This window comes from Thermobia domestica, chromosome 15, assembly GCF_964235325.1.
Source record: "Thermobia domestica chromosome 15, izTheDome1.hap1.1, whole genome shotgun sequence".
Lineage (NCBI taxonomy): Eukaryota > Metazoa > Arthropoda > Insecta > Zygentoma > Lepismatidae > Thermobia > Thermobia domestica.
The window spans coordinates 1,395,418-1,413,445 of record NC_137468.1 but is presented as its reverse complement, the minus strand read 5'-3'; the positions used below and the strand labels follow the sequence as shown (position 1 = coordinate 1,413,445).

The 18,028-nt window shown below is 36.3% G+C and overlaps 1 protein-coding gene across 1 annotated transcript; it reads right to left on the bottom strand.

Moving 5' to 3' along the window:
- Positions 1-239: 239 nt before the first annotated feature.
- Positions 240-17,892, bottom strand: Prosbeta3 (proteasome subunit beta type-3). The gene is made up of 5 exons (XM_081741224.1): positions 17,762-17,892; positions 10,280-10,396; positions 7,260-7,435; positions 4,029-4,301; positions 240-448 (listed from the first exon to the last, which is right to left on the bottom strand). The coding sequence occupies exons 1-5, from the start codon at positions 17,762-17,764 to the stop codon at positions 400-402; spliced, it is 618 nt and encodes a 205-aa protein (XP_081597350.1). The 5' UTR covers positions 17,765-17,892; the 3' UTR covers positions 240-399.
- Between the last annotated feature and the right edge of the window lie 136 nt (positions 17,893-18,028).

Below are 18,028 nucleotides of genomic sequence, written 5' to 3'. Positions count from 1 at the left end.
ATCGAAGAGAACAAAATTATGGTACTTGTAATAAGGAAATCTGTATTTATTGCCGAATGAAGGCAAGAAAAGCACTATCTACTCTACATGCTCGCTATTTCCGCCATCATTTGCAATACATTCATAGCATACTTCTATTTGCTTTAAAATGCATATATAGGGAAAACAGACTTATGTCACCTTGTGCATAACTTGCTCACTGAGGAAACGTCATTTGGGTTTAAGAATATTTCTATAAATCTTTGTAAAAAAGTTTATTTAACACTTCGAAACCAATTCAATTACAATGTATTATGTAATGTATTTTCTTTAAAAAAAAGTGCAAATTTTTAGTTTGCATACAACACTTTTATTGAAACGTTTTAACTTAATTGTTTTTATAGAAACAGAAAAACAGCGTTAATCCATCCTAGTCTTCAAGTACTTTGTCGTCACTTTGTCCTTTTCACTGAAAAAGAAATATTAGACGGTAGAAGATTAATTCCCAACTTTCTTACTACTATGGGTCACTTAAACTATCAGTATACATTACAGAAGTTGCAGAAATTAAAGCCTACCAGTGGACTTATCTTTTCTAGGAAATTCATTTTTGAGGTCCACAAAGCAAAATACCATATATTTTTTCTTTCTCTCTTTCCACGAGGCCGAAAGTGCGTCACATGACTGGCAATATTTGTAGAAGATGGTCGAGGCAGCAACTCGGTTCGAGTTGGCGAAAGATAACATTATAAATGGAAGACATAAATAATTTTCTTAAAAAAATTAACTCTGCTAAAGATAGGAAAGAGGATCATATGAAACGTCAATTTTGAATGTTGAGTTCATAACAAGGATTAAGAATTTCAAAAATTTTCACCTAGATGTCATCCTTCCCAATGACCTGGAAAAGTCATGGAATGTCATGAAAAGCTGAAGAAATCCATAAAAGTTAGGGAACTTTAAGGAGATGGTGATGAGAAATGAATGCAATGATGGAATGAAGAAAGTGAGAGGAAACGGGTGAATCCCGAGAAAACAAATGCACACGGTGTTTGTCCACCACAAAGCCTACTTGGCGCGAGTTGAGAACGAACTAGGTACCCCACGCACCAGAGGTGAACGCTCTACCACTGAGTCACCGTGCCCTCCCCCCATTCTCCCGGAGAGAATTTTTAAGCACAGAAGTTTACTTCTCAGCTCCGATTGTTTTAAACCTTTATTTTGCTACAGCAATTGCTTCCACGGCTATTTCGGAGAGGATATTTTATAGCATGAATTAGTTTGCTTTCAAAACTTATCTACACATATGGATACATGCAGAGTAGATGAAGAACCCATGCGTAGAAAATCAGTGCATGGGGCGAGAGTATACGTGGCGCCCCCGCACATATAAACGAGGTCAACAGACCAGCCGCGAAGCGCGACCATGGTTGGCGCGAAGCGTAAAGAAAATTTTCAAAAATAAACCCTGCTTTTCCTTGATTTTCAGTACTTTTTATTACTTTTTTCCTTCTATTTTATATATGTGCATATACATTTTCCTGACAACATTATAGGAACACTTCCTAAAGCAGGAAGAGGATTTAAGTAAATATCAGTTTGTACTGATATCTAACATATTCCAAATAATTTTTCCTAATTTTTTCTTTCGAATTCCCCCAATCGTCATCTTCGTGCTCGCCAAATAAGCGGGAACCCTGGATGTTTCTGCAATCCGTTGCTCTTAAAGTGTTACAAGGGTTGCGTATTAGCGTTACGCAAAACTTACATTTATGAATGAGTGGGATATAGATAGCCACCGTTAAAAGCAACGGATCAGTAACGAACATGTTAACGGACTGACTTCACTAACGATGTCAGAACGAGATCATCGTTCTAGCTATCGAATGCATATAATGGAACTCAAAAACTCTCTCTCGTTCAAGGGTACATATTAACATTACAAGCTTAGGCTCACCAGTGCGATCCTAATCATTAATATTCTTTATTTATTTCTATTCCATCAGCACACCATATAATGCCTGCATTGAAATTATATTCGCAATTAACACACACGTCGCAGCTGCATTCAAAACAGTAACAACACATGAATCCTTGACAAATGATCATGCTTCGATCAGGAATTGAGAATGCCTTCGTCGTATTTCCATGCGTTACTTACAACACTTGTCGATAATAGCTGGTTGGTTAAAAGCTGAAGGCAAATATGATTTATTATTAATCATATTATTTGCTGAGGCTTATGTGCCGCACTCTCGGCCTTCAACAGAAAAAAAAAAACACTTTATCTTGTTTATTACCTTACAGAATATTCGTTTTCCTTACGAAAATCTATTTGAAACCTCTCCGATCTAACCTATAGACAACAAGTTTCGACATACAATGAAAATATCAACACGACAAACAATAGTTTTAACGAACTCTGTTTTTATACAGGGTTTCAAAACAACATCGACAACGCTTGGGAGGTGATTCCTAACACCACGATAAGACAAAAAGTATAGAGCAATTTCAATGCACAAATGCTTCCTTTCGGAGTTATAGGTTGGCGAACGATCCCTATCCAAATATCCAAGTTTCAGAACCCTGCGGTACTCTCACAACAATTTTTTACAGGGAGTTTGGCTAAGGGCATACAATTTGAAGTACTCACCAACTACCTCTATAAAAATTGTTGCGGAAGTACCGTAGGATTCTGAAACATGGATATTTGGATAGGACACATACCAGTTCCTAAGTGATGTCTTGACCCAACTACGGTAGGTTTCATTGTATGGGAGCTATGGACCTTTCAAGTTCACTGTTTCATGTTTTCGGCAGGCTATAACTCCAAAATGGGGAATTTCTGCAGCCAGTTTGGTCAATAGTTTTTGTCTTACCATGGTGTCAGGAATCATCTCTCAAACGTTGTTTGTGTTGTTTTGAAAAAGCCTCTATATGAATTAAGAGAAGCTCAGTGGAACCTCAATATTATACTCTAGTCACACAGAACCTAAGGGAACAAATTTTGTGTACAGGTAAGCTTCTGTAGGCTCATGATTAGAACGTTCCTCTTCGATGCAAGCGGTCACAGGTTCAAACCCTAATGGAATTTCATTTTTTTTTGGGGGGGGGGGCAGTGGCTCAGTGGTAGAGCGTTTACCTCTGGTGCTTGGGGTCCCGGGTTCGATCCCAGCCCCCGTCAAGTGAACTTTGTGGTGGACAAACACCGTGTGCGTGGGTTTTCTCGGGTTCTCCCGTTTTCTCCCACTTTCTTCATTCATCTCTCATAATCACCGTCTCCTTTAGCCTAACCGCCATAACCGTGGGACGTAAAACTCAAAGATTTATTTTTTTAATTCATTTTTTTTGTGTAAGAAGTATATGCAATTACTTCGTAAGGAATAACAGTAGAATCTTCTACTTATGTTCCTCAGTCAATTTTTCTTCCAATATTCCAAGTGTAACACTCGAAATACTCATTCTCAGGGACACAAAATGCCTTAAGTCTTTTTTCACAGCATAATCTTTACATTCTTTTATGCGTCAACAATGGAAATGTAAAAATATAAAAGAATGGGAAAGGTAGGTGATCATAACTAGCTAATTTAAGGGCAGAATATCAAATGAATTTGTTTAATTTAACGTCACACAATTATGCGCTTTAGGCTACAGGACACGGATAATTAATGAAAGTGAATGACTTGTAAAATTTTTGTCCTTTCCCACCAGGAATTGAACCCGAAACCATGCGCACCAAAGGCACACTTGCTAGTCACTATACCAGCGCGGAGGACAAGGCGAGAATATGTAGCCTTATATGTCAAGTTGGATTTGTATTATTATATCGCCTAGGTCAGAAGAAAATTTTTCAAGCACTGGAAGTGAGTATTAAAAATATAAATATTTTAAGTTTAAGTAACTACACAATTACTAATATTAGTAATACAAACCAATTGGCTTCCAAATACGAATTACAAGACCTGTAAAGTTTATACATATGGCTTGCAACTTTCGACTGATCAAGATTTCTTATTCAAAAACTGAGAAAGTAGAAAGTGTTTACTCACATAACATGCACGACGGCACCCCAACCAGAAATAGCGTCTCTGTCACAAGCATTCACCAGCGCCTGAGAAATTGTTTCAAATAGATCGTCCGGTGCAAGATTTGGCTCATACAAGGCTTCACACATTCCATACAGCTGCTCGGAGCATGTGCCCCCTACAACAAAATCCTCGGGAACATTCGGGCAACCAATTAAGTCCATGTTGCAGACGTACGGTTCATAAGTTTTGGGGTCCAAACCTGCGATCACTGGTTCTACGAAATATGGCCCGAATCTGAAAAGAATGCAATGATCATAGTCACGAACAAACATCATAAAATGTTCTAAATAAAAATTCAATGCAGTAAAATTTAACGCTTACTTTAAAGTACAACAGGCAAAAATATTTTGGTAATACGTTAACGCACTTCCCATCCATTAAAAATACAGCGCATCAACAGGAATAGTAACAGTAATATAAATTGTACGAGAACTTCTATTAACAGCTAGTACGGGGCGTATTCGGAAAGTAAGTGCCGTTTTGAAAGAAAGAAAAAAAAAGTTTGTTCAATTCAAATTTATGTTTACACGAGAGAGCATACCTGAAATTATTTTTAGACAGTTTCCACCGACGTTCAAACACTTATTGCGGGTGACCAACATGTCCAAACCTTCCTCAAAGAAACATCCCGTCAGTAGAGAACAATAACTCTACAAGCGGCTTTTCCGTCATCGTCACTTTCAAAGCGCTTACCGCCAAGCTCGCGCTTTATGTGCAGGAATAAGTGGTAGTCAGACGGGGCTGTATGGTGGGTGGTCAAATTACTCCTAACCGAACTGTCGGTTTAATGTTTGAGTGACACCAACAGTATGGGGACAGGCATTGTCATGGAGTAACACAACTCCTATACTGAGCATTCCTCTCCTTTTGTTTTGGTTATACGTCGAAGGACACTAGCGCTGCGGTGGAGCTCAAACAAAATGGTGCGTACTTTACGGACACTGGTGGGATAAATAAATTCGGCTTGAACAAACCTGTTTTAGCACTTTTTTTTTTCAAAATGGTTCTTACTTTCCGGATAGACCTCGTAGATATGCATCTCACTGTATCAATTAGTAATTATTGATAATAAATATTTTATTGGATAAATATAGTTCTAACCTTTTCGTATTCCTAGAAGCTGAAATAATTTTCGATATTTTAGCGAGTATCCAGTTTCCAGCATAATGGGGGTTTGAGTCATATTTTTTTGCAGTATGGTCTTCACATGCTTATTTCAGCTGGTACTATTATTATTTTATAATATGTATTCCATACATTCTATTAGTCAACTACTTTATTATTTAAGAATATTGTGGCTTTGTGGTCTAATATTTTGAATATACTACGATAAAATCTGCAAATGTTTCACAGGTACAACTAATCTTACGTAATTTGTATTCCAGTTAATTACGAGACCAGATTAAAAGCTAATGAGATTTTTCACCAAATTTCGTAATTATTCTAAAATACCTAAATGATCTTTTCAAAGTACTTCCCCTTCTTCACTATACGTTTTTACCCGTGCTACTGCCACGCATCAAATTCGTGATTCAGGCCATTCTGTGAAAAGTGTTTGCGAGTAGTTTCCTTCCAGATTGCATGAAAATTGATGGCTTTGCAGCCGTTTCTTTAGCTGAAGAAACAGTTAAAAGCATCACCCTCATTTCGAACTTATTCTTGCAAGTTCTTGCACTTTACAACATGATTCGCCTTATGTTCCTCATTCAGCACACGAGAAACCCATCGACATAAAACTCCGATCATCAGGAATATCATGAATGCTACCAAATGAAAGGTTAAGACCGGTTGCCATCTGTCGGATAGATGTCTTCTCTTATAATGGCGGTCACAGTGTTTATCCTACTTCCCGTTCTTGATGTTGTTGGGAGTCCCGATCTTTTGTACTCATTTTTCTCTTCTGATCCCTTCAAACTGAGTTATAATCATTATTAAGTACTGCCTTTCGGCAGGTTCTGCGACTAATGAGGGTTCTTTTGTTTTTCAATTTTAGATTTAGGACTGGAAATGTTTTTTCCGCGTTTCTCGATCTTCAGCCTCCTATTCTGACTCTCAATATTTTCTTCTATTTCTCGAATCATCGTTCAGTTGTGTTCTTCTTCCTATTCCTCGCTTTCCTTCTATGGCGGTCCAATCCAATTGACCTTCCTACGAGTTCGTGGTGAACATCATCATATCTGTGAGTCCTCTCGGGTTTCTCCCACTCTCATTCCATCAATTCTTTCATTAATGAATCGTCTTCTTTAACCAAAAAGAACGTTAAATTAAAGTTTTTATTATTATTATTTTCATAATCAGCTCTCACTACTTTCTGAGAACACAGTCCTGTCATGTAAAACCCTCTCCCTGTGTATATATAAACAAGTTCTTACTTTAACTTCAGAGACAAGTAAAACATGCAAAGATTGGATTGGCAACAATGATGTTCACTGATACAAGGGGGTTATGTTCCTGACCTTAACATCAGATTTTAAATTTGTAAATTAATCATTGCAGCTTTGGAAAATTCAAGATTGCTAATAAAACTCCAACTGACCAAAGCAGTTTATATATTTTAAGATTATATATCTGTGTTACAGTTTCAACTATGTAACATAGCCTTCCTTAGACACATTATGAGAGAAATATCCAATTTTGACAGCTTATATACAATCTGGATGCAACACACGCCCACTTTCTCTTTATAAAACGTAAACTTTTAATTGGCTGTAAAAAGTAAATTTTTAATTGCATATAAGCGGTCAAAATTCAATATTTCTCTCATGTGTCTAAGGAAGGCTGTTACATAGCCGAAACTGGAACACAAATATATAATCTTAAAATATATATATACTGCTTTGGTCAGTTGCAGATTTTAAAGTGACAATATTTGATATTAACCATATTTACGCATGTAGTATATTTCTTTCCCTTAAAAATGCTCCTATGAGTTACTACCTAGTTTTAGAAAGGCAATATTATGGTGGTTGCACAAGGAATAATTTCCAGAGCTACATAAAACCACGTATGCTTCTGATTAAGCCACTGCATATACATCAATTATGGGACTGTAAAAGAACATCTGGTTGGGAAGGAGTTAACTTGGATAAGGAATAAAGAACACGCCTGTATGATTTTCCGTGGATGGAAAGCCAAGTACACTGATCCAATGTATAGGTTGACAATTCAAGCACAACAAATGCAAAAACTCACCTTCTCTCATACAGCAGATTGGAGATCATAGACGTGAAAGTCTTTGGAGAGATTCGTCTATTTTCTTTCAACTCATACAAATTGAGTCTGAATCGCAAACGTTGATAAACAGTTTGAGTATCCGTCGCTAACCCTGGCAACCCTAAATACAAGTGTGGACCCATTTGGAATATTCTCTAAAATAAATAAATAAAAAAATCCATATAAATAAATATTTTCAAAAATAAACTTATCGAACTATTCACTTGAAGACATTATTTATTGCATCTTAAATCTAATTATTGAATAACTATGTAAAACATACTTTGTTGATCGATTAACAGAAATCCGTATGTTCTAGTAACTAAACATACAATGGAAATTCTCCATTGAAAGCACCTTATTCTCATCCAGAAGAAAAGCAATCGATAATTTTGACTGAAATATCGATGAGCATTTGAAGGGGGGAAAAAAAATCATTACAATAAGAATGGATGCAAGTTAGTACTGTGTTGTAACTGATAAGCGTTCTTTACGTCCGATCAGTTATATTAGTGCATTTACTCACGCTCTATGCACACATTACATTAATTACATTGTAAAGATCCCCACATCACGACGAAAGCACATGTCAACACAACACGTGATATTGATTGTAAACAGCGTAGCAGAAGAGAAGCCGACACATAAGACACCGAGGAATGCCGAAAGAAGACGGACCTCACGGAAGGACTCGAAGAGGACAGATAAAAGCCCGATCATCGAGGGACCCAGCATCAATCGACCAACTGATCGTAACCTATCCTAAACCCTGGAGGCTGCTATGAAACTAAGGGAATCACCTTGAATACCATACCTCGTAAGGGCTGCTACGTATGAGCGAAGGTTTCCTAGAACCGAATCCTTGAAAACCCTGAAGGTTGCTATGAAGCTAAGGGGTTACCCATACAGAACGTTATAACCTATAAACCTGGGTCATTATAGAAACACTTTGTTGTTAGAACTTTTGTAATAAAATTATAATAAAATTGGTGAAGGGATAAAATCTCGGTCCATTTATTGACTCTACCTATAAGACATTACAATATTTAGATGATGGCTTGGTTGTTTACATCCAAACTAACCTGTATATCTTAACTACTGAAAAGAATGCTAAATGAACTAATTTCTCAAGGTAATAAAAATGTACAGTATGCTAACCGACTCACTTTATACTATTTGAAATTTAAGAGTTCCACCCCTCACCAACTCTTTTGGGTGCTTTGCTTTAGTCATAAATGTAGTTTCTTACAATAATGACTTCTTGGTATTCTGTCATCCTATTAGTTAGTTTTGGAATTTGATTCAGATTTTAGGAATACTGTCCGCCTTTGTAAAATAAGACTTCAAGTTAAATCTATAGCATACAAAGTGAAAACGTGACTGACTGGACTGCAACACGAACCCGGGACCTCCGGCATACTGTGTCGATGCATTAACCACTACACCACCCAATCCACTTCCCAGAACAGCCACTCATTCTCTCACTCTCGAGGTCGGTGCTCTCCACTCAGACTACGTGGGTTGTACCACAGACCATTGTGCTGATTAGACAATCCCTGTGTCCATATACCGAGCACCTATGACGGTTGTAATTTCATATAGATATTAGTAAAAAAGGAAACAACTATTTGTGTGTTATATTTATGTTGTGAGGTGGAAAATTTTCCATTCTAAACAAATATTAGTAATCAAGTAACACTTCCTCGTAACCATAAAATTGATTGACTTCATGTATAGAAATGTTAAAAAGCGGAAGACTGTTTAAAGAATCTGAAAATTTTCATGGCTCAGAAAATTTCCGGTACTATGTAGGAGCAAGTGAAACGATTTTTCAGGAATCGAAAAATTTTCTGTCGTGTATGGAAAAACTTAAAACCTTTTTATAAATCGGAAATTTTTCATCATTTTGAAGCAAAAAGTAAAACATTTTATGAATCAGAAAGTTTTATTTCTCATTAGAAACAAATGAATCGGAAAATTTTCATCATGATGTAGAAACAAGTGGAACAACCCTTGATAACCCGTACAATTTTGAATATTATGTATAGTAAAGTGAGCTAGAAAATTTTCCACTATATTTAACTGTACATTGAGCTACAAAATGAAATTCCTACAGAGGAAAGTTAGTAACAAATTATAATTTTCCAATTAGCTTTCAGGAATCGGAAAATTTTCGAGTATTTCCAGTTGGCAAGTAAAAACTAATATAGTGTTTCTCTCTCTCTCTTTCACTGTGTGTGCGTGTGTAAAGTGCAGGGTTCGTAGAATGCAAATATCTCATCCCATTGTTTAAAATGTAACAAGAAAGAAAAAAGAAACTTTTGTGAATTTATCACTTATTTCAAAAACAGAAAATTCCACTATTTCTTCACATATACGCCTGCCTGCCTGTGTAATGAAATAACTACATAAAACATAAGCTCCAGTTCCTTATGACAATTATTTTTCTAACCGGAAATAAAAAGAAACGCTTAGATTTTATTGTGTTTAAAGCTATGAGGAAATATAGTCTTACGCATATTAAATTAACGAAATATGATTTTGTAAGATCAAAGGTGAATTCTGAGGGAAGAATACATTGATGTTTTTGAAACATTTTTGCAGAAATGAAGAATCGTTAGATTTTCACTTCATGAAACTTTTTTTCAAACAATATTTACTAGAAATAAATTTTATGGCTAAACAACGATGTAGGGATAAGTAGAGTATTTTTTTATGAATCGGAAAATTTTCAGTTTCAAAATTTTTCGGGAAATTTATATCACTGGTTATATTATTCCAATCTACAGAGGATCTGATGTGTTATTAATCGCTTGTTTCCTCTTTCATTGATATACATTAAATCTAAAAATTTCTATACATAATTAAAGTCTACAAATGAGAAACTAGAAATCAATGTCAAACTAACATCCAACTATTGAATGTTAAATAACTTTGTTCTTAAAGGGAATCAGCTAATATTATTTAGTAAGTTTTTATGATACCAATATAATACTTACATCAAAATCAATAGCTAATGTCTGAGCTCTAATACCAAATCTTCTGTCTGATGCGATTGCAACACAATCTTTTCCTTTCATAGCCACCACAGCTCCACCATTATATGCAAGGATAGACTGAAAATCAGAAAAGGAACGGTGAAATTACAGGTTGATAATATAAATATTCATAAGAGAAAGACTGAATGCAGCATATATCTTTAATACCAAATCCTCTGTGCATGTAGATTCAAATAAAATTCAACGAGAGAAAAACTTCGATTTCGATGTAAATTGTACCTGGATTTTCTGCTTACCGTTCCAGTCCGCTAAGCACTACGCTACCCAAATTATTAAGAAGTTGTAACACTAAGTCCGTTACCTGTATTTGAAAGAGTTTTCTTAAACAGTTTCGATCAATTGTTCTGTGGCCTTGTTTACGAGGTTAAGTCACTTAGTGGCCTTGTTTACAAGGTTAAGTCCCGAGTTCGATTCCCGGTGGGGCCACTCGGTCGAAAGTGTAAAAAGCTTTTTCAGGCCAGTATCCTGAATGAGGTTTTCCTGAGTTTTCATAATTCACACCAGGCAAATGCTGGGGTGGTACCCAAATTATAGGTCAAAGGTCGCTTCATTCCTTCCCTTTCCCCAGATAGTGTGCTCGCCGAGAGACGTCACCCCTCATACGTGACGGGCTAAAGGGCCTTAGACGCCAAAAGCCTAGAAATCTAAATCCTAAATCGAATCATTTTATAAATACATTTTGCGCTTTCGACGCAAGAGTTCTAACACTGAAATGAAACGCTCGACGGCTCCGTAGCCGGTACTGTGATTTTTATACTTAACGTAATCAATTACTGAATCACAGTTACAAATAACGAACCATAATCACTACCAAATGGACCCAGACTCACTTTCATGTCATTTGGGGAAGAAACTAAAGGGTGAACTTTACAATGCCCGCTCCAGCTGGTATACTCACAAACGAGAAATTACACTCTATTAGCCTAATTTTTTGGAAATGGATCAAAACTTCCTTAAGCTAACCCGTTTCTATCCCTACTCTACTTATCCCTATCATATTCGACTCTACTCTACCCTTTTAAAGTAGCCCTACTTATAGATGCGTAGTGAAGGGTGTATTGTAATGTTTACTCAAAGCACGAACCAATTTGTGCTAGGGGCCACTAAAAAACACGAATGCCATCTAACCAGGGTTTGCCCAAGTGGAGCCAGTAAGAAAAAAATCACCAGGTTGGATCCACCTGAAAAAAAAAACAACTTAAAACCCACCTGGGTTTTTGAGGTTTTTCTTAGTATATTATTGGTACAACTAAGATGATCACATTGAAAGTGATTTTCATCAGATTTTGAACTTTACTTGGGCGAGTTAGATGCTTTCACGTCAAGGTATACAACAACATTCAACGTAAAAACTTTTATAAAGTTTAGAATGCACTGAATGAATGAATGAATAATAATTTCTCCTAGACTTCATGACTACCAAGGTTGGCAGCCAACTAGTTTTTGGTATTCGGATATAAACCGCCTGTCTTTCCTGTTTATACGCTGTGTTGTCATAATAATAATAATAATAATAATAATAATAATAATAATAATAATAATAATAACAACAACAACTTAGCTTGAGATAATTATAGAACAAGGTAATGTATGGACCATGCTTATAGCCTACTTAATAAATTAAATATGCAAGTTTATATTTAGAAGATATTTTCCGTGAATAGTATGCTGGCTGACACCAAGGCAAGTTATCCCACATACGTTTGACGGGTTTAAGGCCATAGGTGCCCGTACTATCAGTAAATATGTAAGGTGCCTTTCTTTTCAATTCAGGCAGAGCATGTACCATTACCATCTCAGATATTGTTGAAATTTTCTTTTTTATAGAAACTAAAAAAAAAAAAAAAAAATCCCACTAAGTAATGGGGCCATGAAAGACGACGAGTACAATTTATGAATTGTAGAAAACATGGAAAATGGTCAACTTCGGAGCCGCACCATTCAGCTGTGGATACAGACAGAGTTATAATTCTTGTTGTAGTATGTGCATAGAGATATAAATAAACTATATTTTATTATAGTTTGGCTTACGAGCACTTCTGGTTCAAATTTTAAAATCCTGTTTTCACGGTTACCTGCTTTCCCAAAAACATTTTGTATCGTTTGTGTGTGCAACCGTTTTGTTAATAGGAAAAAAAAAAAGTCAAATTTTTAATAATCGCCATTTTTGGGCGCATTTTCTCGAAAACACCATATTTTAAAATTCTGAAATTTTGTCAGATGATTTAACTTTACATGAATAATAACAGGGTGTCTACTAAAATGAAATGAAATTTCGTGACTTTTTCGTGACCTTTTCTTTACCAAATGATAAAATTTCCTAATATTTTCAAGAGCGAATTCGGATGCGAATTAGGCCGAATTTTCATCCATGCGATAGAAACGTACTTTGCTTGCGCTTTGGTAGCGTCTAAAGCTGATCATAGACATTTTTGGTGGTGAACTTTGACGTTTTATAGAACAAAATTTTCCAATCTGTACTTACATTTGAACAGTTAAAAAAAAATCGTGACCCAAAAGCTAAATTTCGTGACTTTCATGACCATTTTCTGATTTCGTGACCAATAGACACCCTGAATAAACATACCAAATAGCATTCTCGACCAATGCTTCATGAATTAACTACAGTCTTTTGAAGTTAGCGAAGTTTTGTTGATTTTGATGTCGCATTTGGCAACACTGAAAATAAAAGTGCAACAATTTGATGATGTTTGTGGTTCACTTAATTAAATAAAGAACAAAAATTTTTCCTAACTGTTTTTTTTATTATTTTGATTAAGAAGGAAAAATGAAATAGTAAAATGAGTCTCTCCCCACTCCTCCTCTGTTTTCTTAAACCGAAGCAATCTGAGGTGGAAATTACGATTATGAATACACAAATTTTAAGTATACTTACTTAAAATTTTATTCGGGAACAAAGTGTCACTGAATGTTTTCTCACACTGAAGCAATCATTTGTTTGCTTAGTGTCTTCTTCGCTAATAGCATGTAACCGTGCAAATGCTCCTATAGGTGTTAGTGCACTCATTAACTCGTAGCACATTGTCGATAGTCACAAAACACTTATTTTCACTTCTCTTATACTCTTCTAGAAAACTGTTGACAGTCCATGTGGAAGCATAAACTGCAGGTAATTCATGATTTATTGGTAATATATCTGCTACCCACCACTGATTATCACATATGCATGTATGCATGTTTCCTTTTTGCAGACTCCTTAAATCTACACTTTGAATTGCAGAAGCTCGATTTTGGGGGAAGCATGAAATTAGTTCATAGTGACTCGTTACTGCATTAAAATTTCGCTATTTTTCGAAAGCCAAAGGTGACTTCGTTGAATATCTTAGCCGTTGCATACTTTTCTTTTCTCGAAAATTGTCAATTTCATTTCCTGGCAACAAAACGAGAGTAACACCCAGAGTTTTGTACTTGTACTACACTCTCGAATTCTTTTGCAGTTTTAGAACTGTATGCTTTTTAGCCTAAGGTTATGTCGCTTTGCCACATTCTTTACAACGTATCAATACCATCGCAGGGATCCTTGCCATGGCCGGTTTCACCGCCAATCCACTCCTTTATTGAACCTGTCTCCATCTCGGACACCTGAAAGTAATTTTTAAACTGGGATGCAACACCATAAGAAATTACCGACAAAGTTGGTGAAATTGTAGACACCTGACGTTTTTCTTCTAGTATTTTTAGAATCTTGTCTATGGCTATGAGTACACGAGCCGGATGCTGTGTTTTGTCATCACTTATTACAGCAAAACTATCCGTTGTTTCATAATAATATACCACTACCGTAAAGATGGAGATTTGATCATTTTTCCAGTGGTAACTCTGAATTTCACTTTGCAGAATAACAGTCGTTTTCAGCGAAGTGCACATGCAGTAAAACAGAATTTGTATCTTGAAATTTTACACGATGCTTTTCGTTAGTACCGTAATTAATTCTCTTCGGATTATTTGATGAAGTCATGAGTTACAATTCTTACAGTTAAACCAGCAACGTACGACAAGAAAACAGAAAATGGACTTTTTTTTCCTTTTGTGAGATAATTGTTTTCCCAAATGGCATACGTAACACTTTCATTTTCATCAGGATCAATAATTAAAGACTCCATACTTACTCCCTCCAGGACATTCACCACATTCTTGAAGACAGCTGTCATTTCCTACAGAGCATAATACTAGTGAAAATAAGTCACTCATGAGTATGACAGCTTCAATACAGACTGTACCTTTGATTGTTGCAACGCAGTAGCAGCTAATTTAAAATTTGCACTATACACACACACACACACACACACTTCCCTCACAGGTTGCGGACTGACCCACTTTGGTGGGAGACTATAAAATTTCGGGAGACCCATTCTTATGCTGGGATTGTTCTGTTTAAACAGTCCGTAAATTTCTTAGATGGAACGCGTCCGAAAACGTTTCGATTTTATAACTTTTTGTCCATTTTTCTTTACTGTAATGACATCGCACTTATTGGGACTTCGTCTGGAGCACTTTAAAATATCTCTGAGATAATAATTCAGGGCTCTTAGTAGATCATCAGAATTTATAGGATGGCCCTTGTATGGATCTGCGCATCCGTATATACCTAGTTCTCACATACGATTGGGAGGGAAATGGGCACATTTCACAAATTAATAAACGCAAAAAACTAAAAAATACTTCGAGAAAAGTGTCTTATCTTTATTCAATTAATGTGAACTACAAACATCACCAAATTGTTGGACTTTTATTGTTTCCAGTGTTGCCAAATGCAACATCAAAATCAACAAACCTTCGCTAACTTCAAAAGACTGTAGTTAATTCATGAAGCATTGGTCGAGAATGCTATTTGGTGTGTTTATTATTCATGTAAAGTTGAACCATCTGACAAAATTTCAGAATTTTAAAAGATGGTGTTTTCGAGAAAATGGCGCCCAAAAATAACGATATTTGAAAATTTGACAATTTCTCGAATTTTTTGCGACAAAATGGTTGCATACAGAAGCGATACAAAAGTTTTTGGGAAACCGGGTTACTGGTTCTTACCAAACGTGAAAACAGAAGTTTAAAATTCGAACCATAAGTGCTCGAAAGAAAAAAAAAATCGCAACTTCGACTTTTCAGATGAACTGATGTTCATTTGTTAATTTATGTACAAACAAGACACGCATGCGCAAGTCAAACTATAATAAAATACAGTTTATTTATATCCTTATGTACATACCGCAACAAGAATTATAACTCCACCCGTTTTATTTACCTTTTGTGCTTTTTTATGTAATGTAGTGAATCTATTTGATCTTCATTTATAAATTCATAAGAAATTCTTTTCTTAAAGTGAAGGGCAGGGAGCTTCCTTGGAGGCCAGTCGCCCGCTGCCCCCCACAAGTTACGGCCCTGCACTGAGGCTACTGGGATGATTCGATATACATTTGTTCGTTCGTTTGCCTGTATCATACATACTACAGGGTACCACTTTCGGTCTCAAAAAGTTTAAATTTTCAGAGTACAAGCACGAGACACTAAATTTCCTGTATAGATTTTGGCGGCATACCAACGTAAAATTTCAAAATGGCTGCCATTTCTTTCAAAATAGCACGTATCCACGTTACAAAGAGCAATTTTGGTATTTTAGGTTGAAATTTTCAGAGTACGAGCACGAAGCACTCTAAATTAGCTGTATACATTTTGGCGGCGATCCAACGTGAAATTTCAAAATGGTGGCCATTTTAAAAAAATAGCAGTGAATAAAAAATTGTTGCAAGTTGTGACAATGATAATCTTGAAATATAAATCACCTTTTTACACTTCTACCCCAAAGACAATGAAATATTTCGATAAAACCCAGTTAAACCCGAAAAAACCCATATGGTTCCAGGTGGATTGGGTTTTTTCAGAAAAACCCGGTTTTTTCAAACCCTGGTCATGGTACATGCTCTGCCTGAAAAATGAAATCTTTAAGTTTTACGTCCCACGGTTATGCCGGTTAGGCTAAAGGAGACTGTGATGATGAGAGATGAGTGAAATGAAGAAAGTGGGAGAACCCCGAGCACGGTGTTTGTCCACCACAAAGTTCACTTGGCGGGGGCTGGGAATGCTCTGCCTGAATTGAAATGAAATGCACCTTACATATTCACTGATAGTACGGGCATCTATAACCTTAAACCCATCAAACGTATGTGGGATAACGTGCCTTTGTGTCGGCGAGCAAACTATTCACGGAAAGTATCTTCTAAATATAAAATTGCATATTTAATTTCGATAGCTATAAGCATAGTCCATACATTACTCTGTTCTATAATTATCTTAAGCTAAGATTATTATCATTCATTCAGTGCATTCTGAACTTCAAAGTTCTTACATTAAATATTGTACACCTTGATGTGAAAGCATCTAACTCGCCCAATTAAAGTCCAAAATATGATAAAATTACTTTCAATGTGATCACCTTAGCTGCACCAATAATACATATACTACGAAAAATCTCAAAAACCAAGGCGGGTTTTAAGGTATTTTTTTTCAGGTGGGTCCAACCTGAAAAAACCCGCTGGGTCTTTTCGGGCTGAGCCCACTTGGAGACACCCTGGTTAGATGTCATTCGTTTTTTAATGGCCCCTAGCACAAGTTGGTTCCTGTTATAAGTACTTTATAACACTCCTCGCATCGATAAGTAGGGCCACAGAATAAGAAAGTTTTGATCCATTTCCAAACAAAATAGGCTAATAGAGTGTAACTTCTCGTTTTTAAGTGAGTATACCAACTGGAGCGGGCATTGTAAAGTTCACCCTTTAGTTTCTCCCCAAATGACTTGATAGTGACTGGCTCATTTGGTAGTGATTATGGTTCGTTATTTGTAACTATGATGCAGTAATTACGTGAAGTTAAAAATCACAGTACCTGCTACGGAGCCGTCAAGCGATTTGAGGAAGATACTAAACGAAATGAAATGAAATCTTTGAGTTTTACGTCCCACGCTTATGCCGGTTATGCTAAAGGAGACGGTGATGATGAGCAATGAATGAAATGGTGCAATGAAGGAAGTGGCAGAACCCCGAGAAAACCCACGCACACGGTGTTTGTCCACCACAAGGTTCTCTTGGCGGGGGCTGGGATCGTACCCGGGATTACAAGCACCAGAGGTCAACGCTCTACCACTGAGCCACCGCGGCCCCCAAGATAGTTATCCGCATGCTCTATCTATACACATAACGCTGAGTCGTCCTAAACTCGTTGAATGTATCTCTAAAATAGAGAAGTACGACAATTTGTAAACAAAAAGTCAATTACCGATTTCTTTTCTTCACCCTAGTAACGTGACAATGAAAATACACGTTCCTTTGTTATAATATATATTAACAACTTATTTAAATGTTCTACCAATTACAAACAATTAAACTTTAATGAACTACATCAACTTACCATCTTGAGGGTAAATAAGCCTGAATTACCAATTTACCACTGACAACTTGGTTTATTCCCTAGAGTACTTGTCTTGAATTATGAAACCATGAAATGACAATTTATGTACCACTACAATTTCTTCTTCTTCTTCTTCACCAACTAATCGACCCAGGAAAAAACTCCATTGAGCAGTTATTCAGATTCTTAAGCGCTCACGGACTTGAACAAATTATTAGCAATTTTCACTTGAAAATTGAAGAAAATCACAAATTAAAGAAGTAATTC